At 34.4% G+C, this 17,372-nt stretch overlaps 1 protein-coding gene across 1 annotated transcript in view; it reads left to right on the top strand.

Annotated features, from left to right (window-relative positions):
• The first annotated feature begins 16,804 nt into the window (after positions 1-16,804).
• Positions 16,805-17,372, top strand: part of SAMBA (valine-tRNA ligase) — a 60,568-nt gene continuing 60,000 nt past the window's right edge. Inside the window, 1 exon segment of the mRNA XM_089441236.1 lies at positions 16,805-17,184. Within this exon segment, the coding sequence (XP_089297362.1) occupies positions 17,091-17,184 (94 nt within the window). The 5' untranslated portion in view covers positions 16,805-17,090.

The raw sequence follows: 17,372 nt of genomic DNA, 5'->3' as shown, positions 1-17,372 counted from the left end.
GATTCTAGGGTTTTACTACTTCAAACAGGTCATCGTGGCATTTTCGCTATAACATTTTTTCTACGAAGTTTCAGAAGCTAAAATTAAAACCCATTTGAGCCGAAATCGTGATGAACTATGGGTACGAATTTAAGATCTTGTATCGCTATAGTTTAGGATATATGATCCAAGGAAGTTAGGGTTTTTGCAGGCTCCTGAATTATATCTCAAACATGTGACCTGGGGAAATCGTCATAAATTTCTCTCTGAGAATCAGATTGTAATTTCGTAAAAAGGTACAAAAAGAAGACGGATTTTAGTTTTCTGTATATCATTTCTAGGTCCGAAGGTCAAAACAGTGACACGTGGCACTTCGTACATGTTCTCTCTACTGAACGAGTCTATAATCAGGTCATCGTGGGAGATTTGGAATAACTCTTTCTTGGAGAATCCAATTTTGATCAGAATTGTGGGGTTGGAAATAGGACTTAAAGGGATGCCTCAAGACGAAATTTTAGACCTTGGAGATCCACAATTACAGAGATACAATAGATTCAATATCGAGATCTTGCGAAGCAAAAAAATGTGTGTAGTCTTTTTAATTTTTTGCATAAGTTTGGTTTGAAAATTAGTTTGAAGGAATTCAAAGGGCATAGTGAAGCATAATTATCATTAATTAATGCCCCGAACAAATAAAATGGAAACACCTAGTAAGAAACCTGAAAGCTCTAGCATGACTCATGAAGAAGAGGAAGAAATGCAACATGATATATCAAAATTGCGAGACTAAGTGCAGCAAATTTCACTTTCATAAAAAGTAACAGAAGCTAAGATGGATGGTTTAAAGAAAGGCGTGGAAGCTAATATGACTGGCATGGAAGCTAAGTTGGATGGTTTACAAATAAACATTGAATATTTGAAGAAAAACATGGAAGGTTTGAAAGAAAGTTTGGCAAAGTTACTACAAGAAATGTTTCCTAATGGCAAAAAGGTAGTAGATGAAACTCATAATGAGAACAAAAGAAATGTTAGTCATGATTTCATAGACTCTAACGTTGGATTGAAGACCCACCATGTTCCAAAAATCGATATGAGGAAGTTTGATGACAAGGATCCCGTAACATGGAAACTATAGATGGAGCAATATTTCAATCCCCAAAATGTGAAAAACACACAAAAGGTACACATTTCGACTTTATATTTGGAACCCAATCAGTTTGTATGATATCAATGGTTTTACTCTCGTAAACAAATTGTCACTTGGGCAATTTTTATGGAAGAAATGATATCACATTATGAGGATACAAAAAACAACACTTTTTTTAGCCAATTGATAAATCTCATACAAAAGGGTTCAATGGTGGAGCACATTGAGGCCTTCCAAAAATTGAATATAAGGGTAAAAGATATTCCATAGGATCATAAGATTGACGTGTTCATAAGGACTTTAAAGGATAGCATCCAACATGAGGTTCACCTTTGGGAACCCGATTCATTGGAGAAGGCATTCAGGTTGGCAAGAAAAACTGAAAGCAAAATTATGGCAACAAGGAAGCCTACCAATCACAACTATAAAGATTGAAGTGTTGTTGCCCCTAGCCTTCCACAAACTACAAGGTTGACACCACAACGATTGGAAGAAAAAGTAGAAAAAAGGCTTTGTTACAGTTGTGATAACAAATACACTAAAGGTCATAAGTGTTGTGAGAAGAAATTATTTTACATAGATTGTGAAGATGAAGAAGAAAAGGAACAAGAAAGATTAAAAGAAAAGGATACACACCAAGAAAAAACCCGAGAGAAAGAAGAAATGAATCCGACTATATCTTGTAATGCATTGGCCGAAATTACCACTCCTCAAACTATTAAGATAGAAGGACATATCAAGAAGAAAAATGTAATAGTGTTAATTGATTCAGGTAGTACCCATAATTTTATTCATTGTAAGTTAGTGAAAGAATTGAATTGCTTCCTATATCCAACACCAGAGTGTCAAGTGATGGTTGCAAATGGAGGAACCATAAATTTCACTAGAAAGTGCCATAATATCAAGCTATCCATGGGAGAATATGTGTTGAATAGTCCAATGCTTTTCATTCCAATGGGTGGTGTTGATGTTGTACTAGGAGTCCAATGGCTACAATCTTTGGGTACAATAGCTTTTAATTTTCAAGAATTTTTCTTGAATTTTTTTTCAGAAGGAAAGGAATTTGAATTAAGGGGTATCACAGGGAAAAAGGGAAACATAATCAACTCTAACAACATGACAAAGTTTCTAAAGAAAGAACAACGTGGCATAATTGCACAATTATGTTCGTTAGAGGTTCCCACTTCGAAATCATCTATTTCCCCAGATCTCAAAAAAGTCTTGGACAATCATTCCAAGGTATTTGAGACTCCCAAAGGCCTCCCACCTATTCATGATCATGATCATGCTATTAATTTGATTCTAGGAAGTGTTCCTCCAAACATCAGGCCTTACAGATAACCCTATGCCCAAAAGAGTGAAATTGAACGTATGGTTGTAGAAATGCTAGAGGTTGGTATAATTCAACCTAGTCAAAGTTCTTTCTCAACTCCAGTAGTATTTGTGCACAAGAAAGATGGATCATGGCGCATGTGTCTGGATTATAGGGAGCTCAACAAGCTCACTATTAAAGATAAATTTCCCATTCCTGTCATTGATGAATTATTGGATGAATTGCATGGAGTAATTTACTTCACCAATTTGGACCTTCATTCAGGATATCATCAAATCAGAATGAAGACTGAAGACATTTCGAAAACAACATTTAGAACTCATGAGGGTCATTATGATTTTTTGGTCATTCCTTTTGGCCTTACCAATGCACCTTCTACATTTCAAGGTTTGATGAATTTCATTTTCAAACCCTTCCTTAGAAAATTTGTGTTAGTATTTTTTGATGATAGACTAATCTACAACAAGTCTTGGAAGGATCACATTCAACATGTTGATAAAGTGCTCAAAGTATTGGAGGAGAAACAGTTATATGCAAAAACCTCCAAATGTTTCTTTGGAGTAAAAGAGGTGGAATATGTGGGTCATATTATATCTCATGAAGGTGTTAAGGTAGACCCTAGCAAAATTAAATCCATTAAGGAATGGAAAATCCCCACATCAATAAAGCATCTGCGAGGATTTTTCGGGTTGACAGGGTATTATCGCAAGTTTGTTAAGAATTATGGGAGAATAACAACACCTCTAACAACATTACTAAAGAAAGATGCATTTTCTTGAACTCCAGAAGTTACAAAATCCTTTGAACATCTTAAAGAGGTAATGTGTCAAGCACCGGTCTTAGCTATGCCAGACTTCACAAAAACCTTTATTGTGGAATGTGATGCCTCAGGAAATGGAATTGGTGTTGTTTTAATGCAAGAAGAAAAACCCATTTCTTTTGAAAGTCGTCCAATCAAAGGAAAGTATTTACACAAAGCTATTTATGAGAATGAAATGTTGGCAATACCACATGCACTTAAGAAATGACGACCTCACCTAATGGGAAGACACTTCAAGGTAAAAATGGATCATGATAGTCTTAAATACTTTTTAGAACAAATATTATCTTCAGAAGAGCAGCAAAAATGGGTCACAAAGATGTTGGATTATGACTTTAAAATCATCTACAAAAAAAGGAAGCAAAATATTGTTGTGATTGCACTCTCAAGAAAGGATGAGGATGTGGAAGCAGGGCTTTGTGCCATTTCTATTATCCAACCAGATTGGATAAATGAAACAAGGGATGAATGGAAGAATGACGAAGACATGTGAGAACTCATTCAAAAGTTGCAGCAAGATCCTAGTACATCTGATACATTTCGCTGGAAAAATGATTTGTTATGGTACAAAGATCACTCATACCTTTGTAAGAATTCCCAACTCAAACAAAATATTCTTCTAGAATTGCACACCTGTCCCTTACGAGGGCATTCAAGATTTTTAAAAACTTACCATAGGGTTAAGAAGGATTTTTTTTGGGATGGCCTTAAATCTAATATTCAAAGGTTTGTGGTAGAATGTTTAGTTTGCCAACAATTTTTTTTGAGACAATTAAGACCCCAAGTCTATTACAACCTTTATCCATTCCAAGTCAACATTGGGAGGAGGTTTCAATGGATTTTATCACAGGTTTATCCAAGTCCGAAGGAAAGAGTGTCATCATGATGGTAGTTGATAGACTTACCAAGTATGCACACTTTTGTGCATTATCTCATCCATTTAAATCCAGTACGGTTGCTACTGCATTTATGGAAACAATTCAAAAACTACATGGAAACCCAAAAATTATTGTAAGCGATAAAGATCCTATTTTCACTGGAAATTTTTGGACATAATTATTTTCTTGTCTCGGTCCTCAGTTAGCTCATAACTCATCTTATCATCCTCGATCTAATGGGAAAACTGAGATAGTGAACAATTGTTTGGAAGGATATCTTCGTTGCTTTGTATCTGATAAACAGACACAATGGGTCAAATGGTTGCATCTAACTGAATGGTGGTATAACACTTCCTTCCATATTGCAGCGAAAATGACCCCATTTATGGCACTTTATGGATATCATCCATTGTCCATCACATCATATTTAAGAGAAAAGTCTAAGGTTCGAGCAGTGGAAGATCACATTGAGGATCAACAAAAAGTTCTCCAACTCTTAAAGGATAACCTAAATTTAGCGCATAATAGAATGAAACAATAGGAAGATCAACATCACAGTGAAAGAAGTTTTGATGTAGGTGATTGGGTATTTCTACGACTACAACCATACAAACAAATGTCCCTCAAATAAGCTAAGAAGGATAATAAATTATCACCAAAGTATTATGGTTCGTACAAGGTGTTGTAAAATATTGGTACTATGGCATAGAAATTGGAACTTCCTGCATCTTCTTGAGTGCACCTAGTTTTCCATGTTTCATGCTTAAAGAAGGTTATAGGTGACACGCTCCCAGTTCAAACAATTTTCTAGAACTTGACGATGAAGGAAAAATCATATTGGAACCTGAAGTAGTCATTGAAACAAGAACTCGATAGCTACGAAATCGAACAATTTCAGAGTATCTCATCAAGTGGAAGAACTTACCCACTGAATATTCCACATGGGAGGATAAGAATTTTATATGGAAGCATACAGAACTACTCAAGCGTTAAGGAAACCACTTTTTTGAAGGAGAGGAGCATGTTAGGTCCTTATAATACTAGTGTATACCCTTGTTATTATTGTCATTGTAGCCCCTTATTGTTATTGTTGTGCCCATATTGTCCCCATATTGTTATTATTGTGCCCCATAGAAGCCCACTATTGATATTGTTGTGCCCTTACATTATTATTGTTATGTCGGCTTTGATTATAATGTGATCCCTTAGACTCCTATATATAAAAGGGAGGTATTTTCATTTGTATCATCCAAGAATTGTTTATTTGTGTAATGTAAAGGAGGTTTCCCCCTCAAAGAGGCTGATTTTGAAGTCATTGATCTATATGTTCTTCTATTTTGTGAGTTGGTTGCATAACATGTTTACACTAAAAATAGAAGATATGTGCCTCTTTGAATGGATAATTTGATCCCTTCAAGAAAGGACTAATACAAATGCAATTATCGATTTTATCATTAATAAATTTCATGATTGAAAGTATGAAATATTATTATCGTGCCCAGACTCTTGTGTGATGTTAATGATTCCCGAATCTTTGACTATAAGCCTACAACCTTGATGATGAGATTTGAGGCCATCTAGATAACAAGCAACCATCCTGATGACATTCCAATCATAGCCCCATAAAATTGGTTTGTCTGGGATGGGGTGAATGTGCAAGTAATGAGGTATTACTAGATTTCTAGAAGATCGACAACTACAATAATTATGATAGCAAATGGATTTCTAATAACATTGGACCACTACCAAAATTTTAAATTGTCACAAAAGTCTATCCATTCTACGAGTTGTGAGATAGAAACAAGTTTTAATATAAGCAATCATTAAAGCATTGGAAAATAACTTAAAAACATTAATTAATTACATAATAGAGCTTCTTAGAAGATGCACCATAAAGAAAGAGGGAATAAATATAATGGTGAGAGCTGCAAAATGGTGAAAATAAAGGAGTATGGTCAGATAAAAAGAGACATTTGGCATTGCAACATGTGACAAAATCGAAGCTCAACAAGATTATTCAAGGCCATAGTGTTGCTAACATATGTGAGGGTTATTTTTGCAATTTTTAAATGTTTATCATACACCTTCTACCTTGATAACATAACAAATGAAAACTAAACAATAACAGTCATGATGGCACACAAATAAACATCTGCAACCATTTTCTATAAAAATTACCATTAAATTCTTGGTATTGGAATTAATTTTCAATCCAATTTTTTCAAAATATATTGAAGGTAGACTATAATTTTATATACTAAATATTTTTATGTATACAAAACATATTTAAGTTGAGAAATATAAATTCCACTATTTTCTTACCATGTTTGCAGTGCATAATAAAGAAATGGCGCAACAATTTGAAATTAGTTATGTCTAAAGTTTTATTAAAATTTACTTAAAATCATGAACCAAATCATTATTACCATAATCATGTCATCCATAAACAATGAAATAATAAGAAAAATAACTGCTACAATTTTTTTAATATAAGTGAAGATGACACCACCTCCTTCTGAATCTTTGATTCAAAAAATGCGCCTCAATTTTAACATACAATTATTTGTTGCTTGCTTTGAAACATATAAAGAGTGCTCAATTTGAAAACATGTTTTTTTTTTAATGATTTTTTTACGAAGTTTTTGGTTATCTCATATAAATTATCGATTGTAGATCACCTTAAGGAAAAAATATCTTATTCGTATGATGGGTTTTCCAATGAAACGTTGCATTCAATGGCAATTTCAAAATGAATATTATTTATGTTAGCGAGAGAAAAAGTTTCAAAATAATCAATACTTGTCTTTGGAGAAAACTCTTGAATCTCTTGATGTCTTTTTAATGCCGCCTTTAGAAGTATATTAGATTTTCATATAGACATTGAGCCAATAAATTTTCACATTTAAGAGAAGAACCAATTTTGAATATAAAGTTTGTACGATATGTGTTTGCGTGAGACTGTTAAAAAAATAGCAAGGACTACTAAGAATGATGTTTTTGAAGATTGTGACGTGCAATTGAATTGTCATTAGTGTGATTGGAAAGAGGAAATATTAAGTTATTGCAGATTTGAAAACCTTTGTTGTTAATGTGAAGTTGATGGAATTATAATTCAAACAACTCTATATTGAGAAGAGTGAAAAATAATGAATTTGGCACATTGGTCATAAATTTTTTTGGCATGTTAGAATTTAATGAGACTCAAGGCATTGCAAATAAAAAATATCAAGTTACACAACACAATTTTAGATTTAATGTCATGGGTTTTTGGAAATGCCTTAGTTACTAATCTATTTTGCAGAATAGTGAATAAGGGCCTAAAGGTATGCAAATTTAAACTTGGCATATATTTTGATCAAAAGGTTTGATTAAGATGATTCAAATATAGTTGGACACATAAAGTAGAGAATAATATATTGACAAATTATTTTTGACAGTTTAAAATAACTACTAAATTTTGAGGAATTTAAATCACATATGTAGAGCCAAATTCAATCCAACTAGCCTAACAAGATTATTTATACTTATGGGTGGAGGTAATAAGCCAAATGTCACCATGACCGGGTTTTTATAAAATGTCATCCATAATTCAATTTGAGAATGAATATTTGAAATTATGCTTCTCTAGTTGGAAGAGAATCACAACCATAGAAACTGCAATGGCAAAGAAGGTTGGCCTCCAAAATACGGTGAGCATAACAAATTATGAAAGTTTTGAGAAAACCTCAAGATAAGCAGTGCATGCAAGGAGGCTTTTGAAGGGTTTCAAAATAGTAGGGAGGAAATCAAGAAACTAACATGTATCTCTAGAATACTTTTTTCTCTCAACAAGGAGCATATGAGTGATTTATCAAAACATTAAGAGAACAAAAGGATTGAATTACAATCATAGAGATATTCATGAGACTAATATCAATGAAATCATAAGTTCAGCGATAAACCAAGAAAATGCATTCCCAAGATAGATGTGGGGATATTTGAAGATATTGATCCCATGACATGGATATTCTAGATGGTGCATTTTTATTTACTCATCTATAGTGGTAAGTCCTAATAACATGTAAAAGATAATAAGAGAGAAACACTAGGTAGTTGCATTATTATTCTAACTAGATGTTCAATGATCCAGGACTTCTTTGCATACAGATCTCCAAAAAAGTTATTGGTAATTGTTGTTAAGGTACTTGTTGAGATTCCCAAAGGTCTTCTTCCTATCCAAAAGCATGATCACACCAATTAACTCATTTTGGGAGCCTCCCTCCTAACAATGATCATTATAGATGTCCCTATACCAAAAGAAGAAAGATTAAACACAAAGTAGAAGATATGCTAGAGGAAAGGATCATTTGATCAAGAAAAATTTATTTCTCTTCCTCAATGGTGATGATTCATAAAATTGATTCTTCATAGTGTATGTGTCTAGAATATTGAGAACTTAACAAGCTCATCATTGAAGATAAGTTTCCATTCCTCTTTTTGATAAATGTTAGATAAATTTCATAGAGAAGTGTCCTCTGCTAAGATGGATCTCTATTTGGGATATCATCAAGTTAGAGTAAGGGAAGAAGACCTTCCCCCAAAAATATTAGAAAACATGAAATCCTTACAAAATTTCATTAATAACTTTGGCCTTACTAATGCACCTCCTATGCTTCAAAGCTTGATGAATTATGCTTTCAATCCCTTTAAAATTTATGATGGTGTTTTTTAATGATATATCATTTTAGGAAAACAGATTGGAAGGAATATGTACATCATGTTAACAAGGTCTTGCAAATATTCATAACCTCTTGATCAATGCCTCCTGCGATGGGAGAAAAACGTGGGCATTTATAAATCTCTTCCAATATTCATAGCATGGGGTATCTAGAAAGTCATAAATAAATTTGTCTTTGAGGGTAGACCAGTAGAAATCTATGGCATCTTGGCCCAGATCATGGGTTTCTCTCAAACTATGTCAAGCCATGGAAGTAGTCAAGAAGTCGCCCCTTTCTCTTCCCTCCCAGTCCACAATATGAAAATGTTCGATTCTTTGATGCAACATTCCAACTTAGGGTATGTGGTGGAGGTTCCATTATTCTTCTTTCAGGCATTGTGTCCTTCCATACATGTTTAAATTCAGGTGTTGGATCAAATACCAAAGCGGAGTTGTCTATAGCTTGGGTTCTATTATATATTGCAACCTCACTAAACATTTCCTCTCTCCATGTATTTGGGGACTCCAAATGCATGGTGGACTTGTTGGCTAGAAAGGGTCATCTAAATGTCCTCTCCCTAAAATACTAGATGGATTAGATTTTCCATCTAAAAGGTCTCTTTCATGGTATAATCTTCCAACACATTATGATGGAGTGGAACCAGCAAGCGAACCATCTGTCCATAAAAGCTTTACTGTTAGAGGAAGGACTTATCCTATTGGAAGAGCGAAGGGGCCTACAACTGCAACGAAGGGGATGGATCCATATCCCTAGTGATATATGTATGAATCAGATGACTCACCATTATTGATATCTTATGTTTTTTGTCAAAACTATTTTGCTTTTGGACAATATATCTCTTTTGGCTTGTATCAGTTTTATATCATATCGATGAAGGGATTTTCCTGTAATTAGAAAACTAGGGTTTTTTTTATGCTTTCGCTGATACTACACAAGTATTTTAAGATGATGATAATAGGTTATACAGAGGTTTTGTCAACATTTTTTTCTGGATGCCCTTGCTGACAGTCATCTGATAAACATGAGGAATTTGAGCAAAAATTCTATGTAACTGAACTCCTTTTTAATGAAAGATTGAATTTTATTTTATGGAAAAAAAAGTTTGCAAATGTTCGTGCCAATATGTTGAACAATTTATGTTTTAATGCAATTGTGTTTTCACATAAAATATTCTTGAAAAACTTTTTATCATATGCATGGAAAGTATATGCAATTTTACAAGAAATTTATTGGCAAAAACACTCTATTTCTATTATATGGGTTGAAGAACTAATACATCAATGGATTTGTTTTTGACTTGTATGCTTTGGTTGAGGAAAAACTTATTAAATTGATTTATATTTGAGTATTGACATTTAAATATGATAAAGTTAGTTTTTTTTGGTCTGAAGTGTGTTTTTTTTAATTAAATTATAACTTAGTTATTGTTTGACGAAGAGGGTCTATCCCCACTCAATTTAATCCTTTCATGTGTAAAGACTAGTTGTTCATGGAATTTGATGACCTTTTATAATCATTTTATTAACAAATTTATGGAAGTGCATTTTTTTAAATAAGCAAAGGAATCATAAATACCTTAGAAGCTCAAATGGCATGGATGGATGAACATATATGCACATGCTTTAAATTTTAGAAGGATAATTTTATTATATACTTGAAGTTATTAATCCCAAGGGGGAGAAGGACATTTGCATTGAATGAAGAAAGTATCGAGCAAACGAATCCAAAAAAGTTTGTATAAGCCAATGAATTGAGTGAGAGGTCAAATATCATTCACTCAAGAACATCTACTAGAAGATAAATTGGGGAGTATTAAAAATTAAATTAGTTTCATTCATGACATGAAGGAGAAAGACTCTATCCTCGAGCTCCTGAGATTTTTTGGCAAGCACAATAAGAAAGATTGAGGAGATTAATACTTTGGTGAAGAAATATTACTTTTTGCATTTGATTTTAATATATGCTTGTCCATGAGGACAATGCTTGTAAAGTTAATTATCTAAATAGAATTAGAAATCCAAGAACCATGACCATAGAAAGGAAACAATTGAGCAAAGGTTGGAGGTCATTTAGGATTTCTATAAAAGAGACCATTTATCTTTTGCAAAGGGTCTTCTTTTTTGTATTGTAAACTATCTTGATATATGAAATAATTTTGTTCTAAGATCCCAATAGGATATGCCCCTCCCACCATATTATGTGCAAGTGGGGAAATAATTTTGAGTTATAGAAAAACATCAAGGACCACTTTTTCTGATCCCACTAGAATAATTGAGACATTCATCCTCTTATGGAATATGTATTGGTTATTGTCTCCCTAGACTAGGGGGTAATACCCCCCTCTAGTATATTATGGAGGGCCAGAGTGAAAGACATTTTTTCCCACTCTCTAGTATAGACTAAGGGGTTAATCTCATACAATACCCATAAGTCATGACACCATAAAAAATGCTCAAGTTGATAGGCATGAAATAAATGCTCTGTTGCAGTTGTTCTAGTATTAATTTAGGTGGTGGGTAATAATCCCCTGAGGGATGTCTACACAACAATAATTATCCTCCCAAGGATTATCTCCTTTGCTACGGGGTATAGAACTATGAACATGCATCGACAATGTGAAGTCATTTTTATTGTGCTTATTGGGGCTAAATACTAATGAATAGAGGTCTAGAGTGACATTTCTAGATCATGAACCATACTCTTGTGGGATTGTCAATGGTTGTAAGTGATCATCTCCATTAATTATTTCTTTGGTTGCTTAAGAATTTGGATATAGTATCTTGTGGATGTTATGGAAAATGGATATTTTCTTGATAGCCATGTTCATGCTTGCTTATTATACAATATGTTAACTTGTTGGATGTGAATCTCAGGATACATAAACTACATTCAGTTCTTATAGTAAGTTTGGAAATATTATGTAAATGGTACAGGTAGACTATTCTCTATACTTTTTGCATGTTTTCCCTTAATTTATGTTTAGCAATTTTTATTTGAAACACATTTTCTTTACTAGTAATTGGATTTATCTTTTTGTGTATGTAGAGAGGGTTTATTTTTCTCATGTTTTCATATCCTTGTGAAGTTATTGATGGTTATAAATTATCTTTTCCATTCATTGCTTCCTTGGTTGTTTATGAAGATGAATGTCACATCTTGTTTATCTTATTGCAAATGGAAATTACTTTAATTACCACTTATTTTATGTTTTGATAACAAGTTGGATTCAATGTCAATGATAGAGGTAGGCTATCCTCCTTGTGGTCCGTTCCTCCCTCATGTTTCATATCAAACTAGTCCTATTTAATATGTGCTTCTAGCTTAGGAAAGATAGATAGTTAAATGAATTACTTGCACATTGCATACCTAGAAACCATAAGTGAACTACGTCTTAAATAGTAAAAGAACATTAAACCATATTGTGTTGATAGATAGAGTAGTAATAGGTAGATAGTTGTGTTGAATATTAGCACATCTAGAAACCATAAGTGAACCAGGTCTTAAATAGAAAAAGAGCATTAAAGGGAACCAATGGTAGAAGGGTTGTGAGTAGAGGAGGGTTTTCCATTTCAATAAAGGAAAGTATAGTTGAATGATTTCACTTGGTGAACTTGTGTTGTTGACTCAAAACATTTTCCATAATCAAGAGATCCCAAGGTCTCTCTATTAGACACTTTCATTGTTGAGATATCTGCAGATACCTTAACATTCCATATATAAATACTAGAGATTAATGAACTCATCATTAACTACTAATACATGCCTTAATTTGTAGATTTAATGGGCTTTTCCCATTGGCAATAACACTGTCCAAAAAACCTGCTGAAGACCGACCAGAAGGGCTTCTGGGAACATGACCAAGACTAGTACATAGAAACAGAAAAACACCATTATAGTATCTGAAACTGAAAACTGACCCGAGGAAATTCAGCAACCAAAACAAGATGACTGGGCTCAGGCAAGAAAACAGAGAGGCGCTGCCCAAATCAAAATTGAATTCATACCTGAAAAACAGCTGTGACTGAATTCGAGACCAAAACATATTGCCCAAAAATGGCCTTCCACACAGGGGAAACCGGCTATTGGACTTTGGAGCAAAGGATTGAGCATGAGAACTGTTTAACATATCACGACGATAAAACAGGAGGAAATTGAGCACCTTCAAGCCACAGAGAGACAAAAATCAATGAACGCAGACCTGATTAGGCTTCATGAGAGGTGGAGGGATGCTCTTCAATGATGCGGCACCCATAATTGTAGAGGTCTTCGTCCTCGGAGGGATGGCCCTCTTTGCTTGAAGAACCACCACCAGTAGGGACGCTCGGACCAGCCTGATTATCCTTGACCTGGGTTGCAATGCATTTACTTGGACCTGGAGCCTTACTTTGCTTGTTATCAAACTGAGTAGTGCCATGCCTATCTTCCGCCCTCATCTCCAGAGTCACCCCAGAGGTCACGGCAGCCTGACTAGAAGTAACCTCACGCAGCTCAATGGTGACTGAGGCTAAAAAGGAGACATTATTGAGAGTACAGGGGAACTAAAGATGAGTTGTATTAGGAGGAGAATTGAGAGAGCACGCTGCTAAATTAAACTGCCCACGACCTTGTCCATGACCACTCCTGCTAGCAGGATATCGGTCAGAGTAGAAGTCTGAGAAGAATGACGAGGATTCTGTCGTGGAGGAGGAGGCCTGGTGGATTACTTGCCCCCGGGAACCTCCCCTCCTGCAACTCATTCTCTGGTGCAATCTGGGCATAGTGGGAAGAGCAGGAGGTTCAAGATTGGTAGCAATACTGAGGAGGCGGAAGGGGACTAAAAGTAGCTGAGCTTCAGCACCCAGAGGGGCAGTGGGAGGGACAGAGGACGAGTTGCTGTTAAAATTGCAGAAATGGCTGTGAGGAACCTGAAGGGCCAGCAATAATTCCACCCAGTGATCCAGAGCCCAACGTTTCCCAGGGCTGGTCCGGGAGCGCGGCTCTGCGACAGTAAGGGAGTGACGCGAGCGCAGAGGAGGAGTACAAATGAAACCAGGAAGGGGCGACATGATAGAAGAATGAACATGCTGGTAGGGAAGGACAGGCTGCATTAATGCAACATTGAAGTTGAGAGCATATGAATTAAAGACTGTAGATGTGCGAGGCCGGGTGGCGGTGGTAATGAGCCACGCGCCAACCCATTTAGCCGCCCACGTACCGATCAAACCATTAAACACCCGGATCCGGGAAGGTAAACAAATTCATTATTATTATTATTATTTTCCTTTTTTTCCAAATATTTTACACTAATGCACTTTTTGTCAAATTTTAATAAAAAAGGAATGATTTTGTCCACTTACTTTCTACATATGAATAGTGGCCTAGAGTGATATTTCTACATCATGCATCATACTCTTGTGAAATGGTCGATGGTTGTAAGAGATCTTTGCCATTCATCATTTCTTAGGTTGCTTGTGAGCTTGTATATATTATCTCATGGATGTTATGGAAAATGGACAATCTCTTGATAATTGTGTTCATGTTGGCTTGTTATATAATATGTTAACTTGTTGAACATAAATCCTGAGATACATAAACTATCTTCTGTTCTTATAGCAAGTTTAAAAGTATTGGGCTAATGGTAGAGGTATATTATTCTCTATACCTTTTGCATGCCTTTCATTAATTTATGTTTAACACTTTTGATTTGAAACATATTTTTAACTAGTAGTTGGAGTTATCTTTGTGTATGTAGACAGGCTTTATTTTTCTAATGTTATAATACTCTTGTGGAGTTGCTGATGACTGTAAGTGATCTTTGTCGTAATTGCTTCCTTGGTTTCTTGGGAAGATGAATGCCACATGTTGTTAATCTCATTGCAAATGAACATTACTTTGATTACTACTTATTTTATGTTATGATAACCAGTTGAATTCAATGTCAATGATAAAGACATGTTATCCTTCTTGTGGTCTCTACCTTTCATAATGCATACTAGTTGCATTGAATATTAGCACATTTAGAAACCATAGGTGAATTGGGTCAATTAGTAAAAAAACATTAAAGAGAACTAATGGTAGAGGGGTCATGAGTCAAGGAGGGTTTTCCATTTCAACAAAGGAAAGTCTAGTTGAACACTTTCAGTAGGTGAACTTGTGTTGCTATCTCAAAACATTTTCCCACATCAAGAGATCTCAAGGTCTCTCTATCATACACTTTCATTACCGAGAGACCTAAAGATACCTCAATATTCCATATAAAAATACTAGAGATTAATGAGTTCATCATTAGTTATTGATACATGACTTAATTTGTAGATTTAACGGGCTTTGCCCATTGGAAATAAAACTTTGCAACTTTATTAAATCTACCAAGGCTATATAAAATTCTATATATTTTTTGCTCCAATAATTTATTTATTGTGTTTTTTCCCAACCCTAAGAGACATATGAAGGTCTTAGAAGAGGGGCCATGCTTTGGGTGGAGAGTTGGCCACTTTGTTAAACAATGTTTTAAAGGCTTTAATCCAAAAACCATGATTATCACAACTACCCTATTATGGGTGAAATTGTTGAGTCTCCTCATCCACTTATGGATTTTGTTACATTAGGAAACCATTGGAAATAGATTTGGAAAATTTCGTAGGTTAGACATAAGTTAAGATCTAAGAGTGTATATATCATTATGTATATGCGGATGTGTGTTGAGCTTGGCTAGGGTCTTGATCTAGTAGATATCATATTTTATAAAGGAAATTTCTTGATGGGTTTAAGTATTGGACTATGAGACCACAACTTTACATTGTAGGACTTACCAATAGACATAGCATCAACATGATTTCTATGCAATAACGTATCCCTCTAAAGAAAATGGTCCAAAGCAATAACCCAAGAGGATGACGGTCATCATTAGAGAAGATACCTCTAAAGGAAACATTAATAACACATTGACGATCAAGATAAGCAACATCAAATTAGTTGCCAAACCCTCCCTTTGAGGCTTGTGACATGGATATGGCCTTAACACCTTTCTCTTTTATGTAGATTATCATAATCGTAAAACTCCTTCCGTGGGGTGAACAAATATCGTGAATTGGCTACTTCGTATTCAAAAAAGGATACAATGTCTTCATCAAGTTCAAATGCAACAAGGTGTTTGGGGTTTGTTGCTCCTCCACTTACTGGTAGGCCCCATTGTGTAATTGGGAAAACATATAAAACAACAAGGGAAACAAATGAAACTCGAACATCTATACAAGTCCATTTCACTTTATAAGCAAAATAGATAAGTTTAGAGGTGGTAAACATAACCATGCTAGTGACTAGTTTTCATTGAAGCATGTGTTCTTATAATCTTCTCATAGATAGAAGTACAAAGATGACATTCGTCAAGTCAAGTGTGTTCTTATAATCTTTGCTTTCACAAATAGTTCCAAAAATGAAAACTGTACTGTAATTATGAGTAATATGAGTTGGTCATGATAATTGTTGATTAGGGTGAGTCAATGACTCTCCCATGTATATGCATTACCATCAATAAATGATATTTTATCATTTTTTGTCAAAAAAGAAAAAAGAAAAGAAAAAGGTAAAAAAAATACTCATTTTGTAATCAAATAACCATTATGTTAATGTAAAATTTACTACCTTTAAAAACAATATCATAAACATAAAATCACACTATATTAGATTTCTTATCACCCTTACCAATCCTTGTAATGAACTATAACCCATTTTTTTATAAACTTTTAATGTATTTATATGTGTTTTAATATAAATATATAAATTATGTATATAAAAAAAATGAATTAATAAATAAACAAATTCATTACCCTTATTTTTCTCTATTTCAAATTTTAATAATTTTTTTTTCTCAGGAAAGAATGATTTTGTATATATATATGTCCAAATGCGATTTGCTTCATAAATATATATACACAGAACTCCCAATTTGAAATGGCTGGTTTCCTTTCGCCTTTGAACACGTTGATATATATATAAGTATATATATAAACTTTAGAGGTTGAGAGGACCATGATCGCACACGAACTGTTAAAATTTGAATGGCTTTATGAGCGCAACTGTTCAAATTTGAATGGCTTTATGAACCGCAGCTGCACAGGCGTTTTAGATGTATTGTTGGTTTCGAATGGTTGTTTAATTGTGCACTCACAATTGTGAAGTGTGCGCTGGTCTATTCTTCTCTGTTTACCATTTCTATTGTTTGAGCGAAGGAAAGATGAGTAGTTCAAATAACATAGACGAAACTCTGTCTGCCCATATGGCAACAGAGTTAACCTTCACCCAAGATCGCAAAGAGGAAACCCTCAGTGGTAACTCTCTCACAAATCTATATCTGGGTCTGTGTGCTTTTATTTGTTTGAGACCTGTCTGGCTTATGGGACTTTTGTTGGTACAGTAAGATCGAAATTGATCTCAAATTTGAAGAAAACTATCGGGCTTTTAAGATTTCATTTCACTGTTTGCATATTTCGGTTATGAAAATTCGTGGTTCATTTTT

Source organism: Pinus tabuliformis, chromosome 9 (genome assembly GCF_031772625.1).
Source record: "Pinus tabuliformis cultivar Carrire ecotype Pingquan chromosome 9, CPIR1, whole genome shotgun sequence".
Taxonomy (NCBI): domain Eukaryota; kingdom Viridiplantae; phylum Streptophyta; class Pinopsida; order Pinales; family Pinaceae; genus Pinus; species Pinus tabuliformis.
Note: the sequence above shows the minus strand (reverse complement) of the source record. Positions and strands in the feature narration are given on the sequence as shown.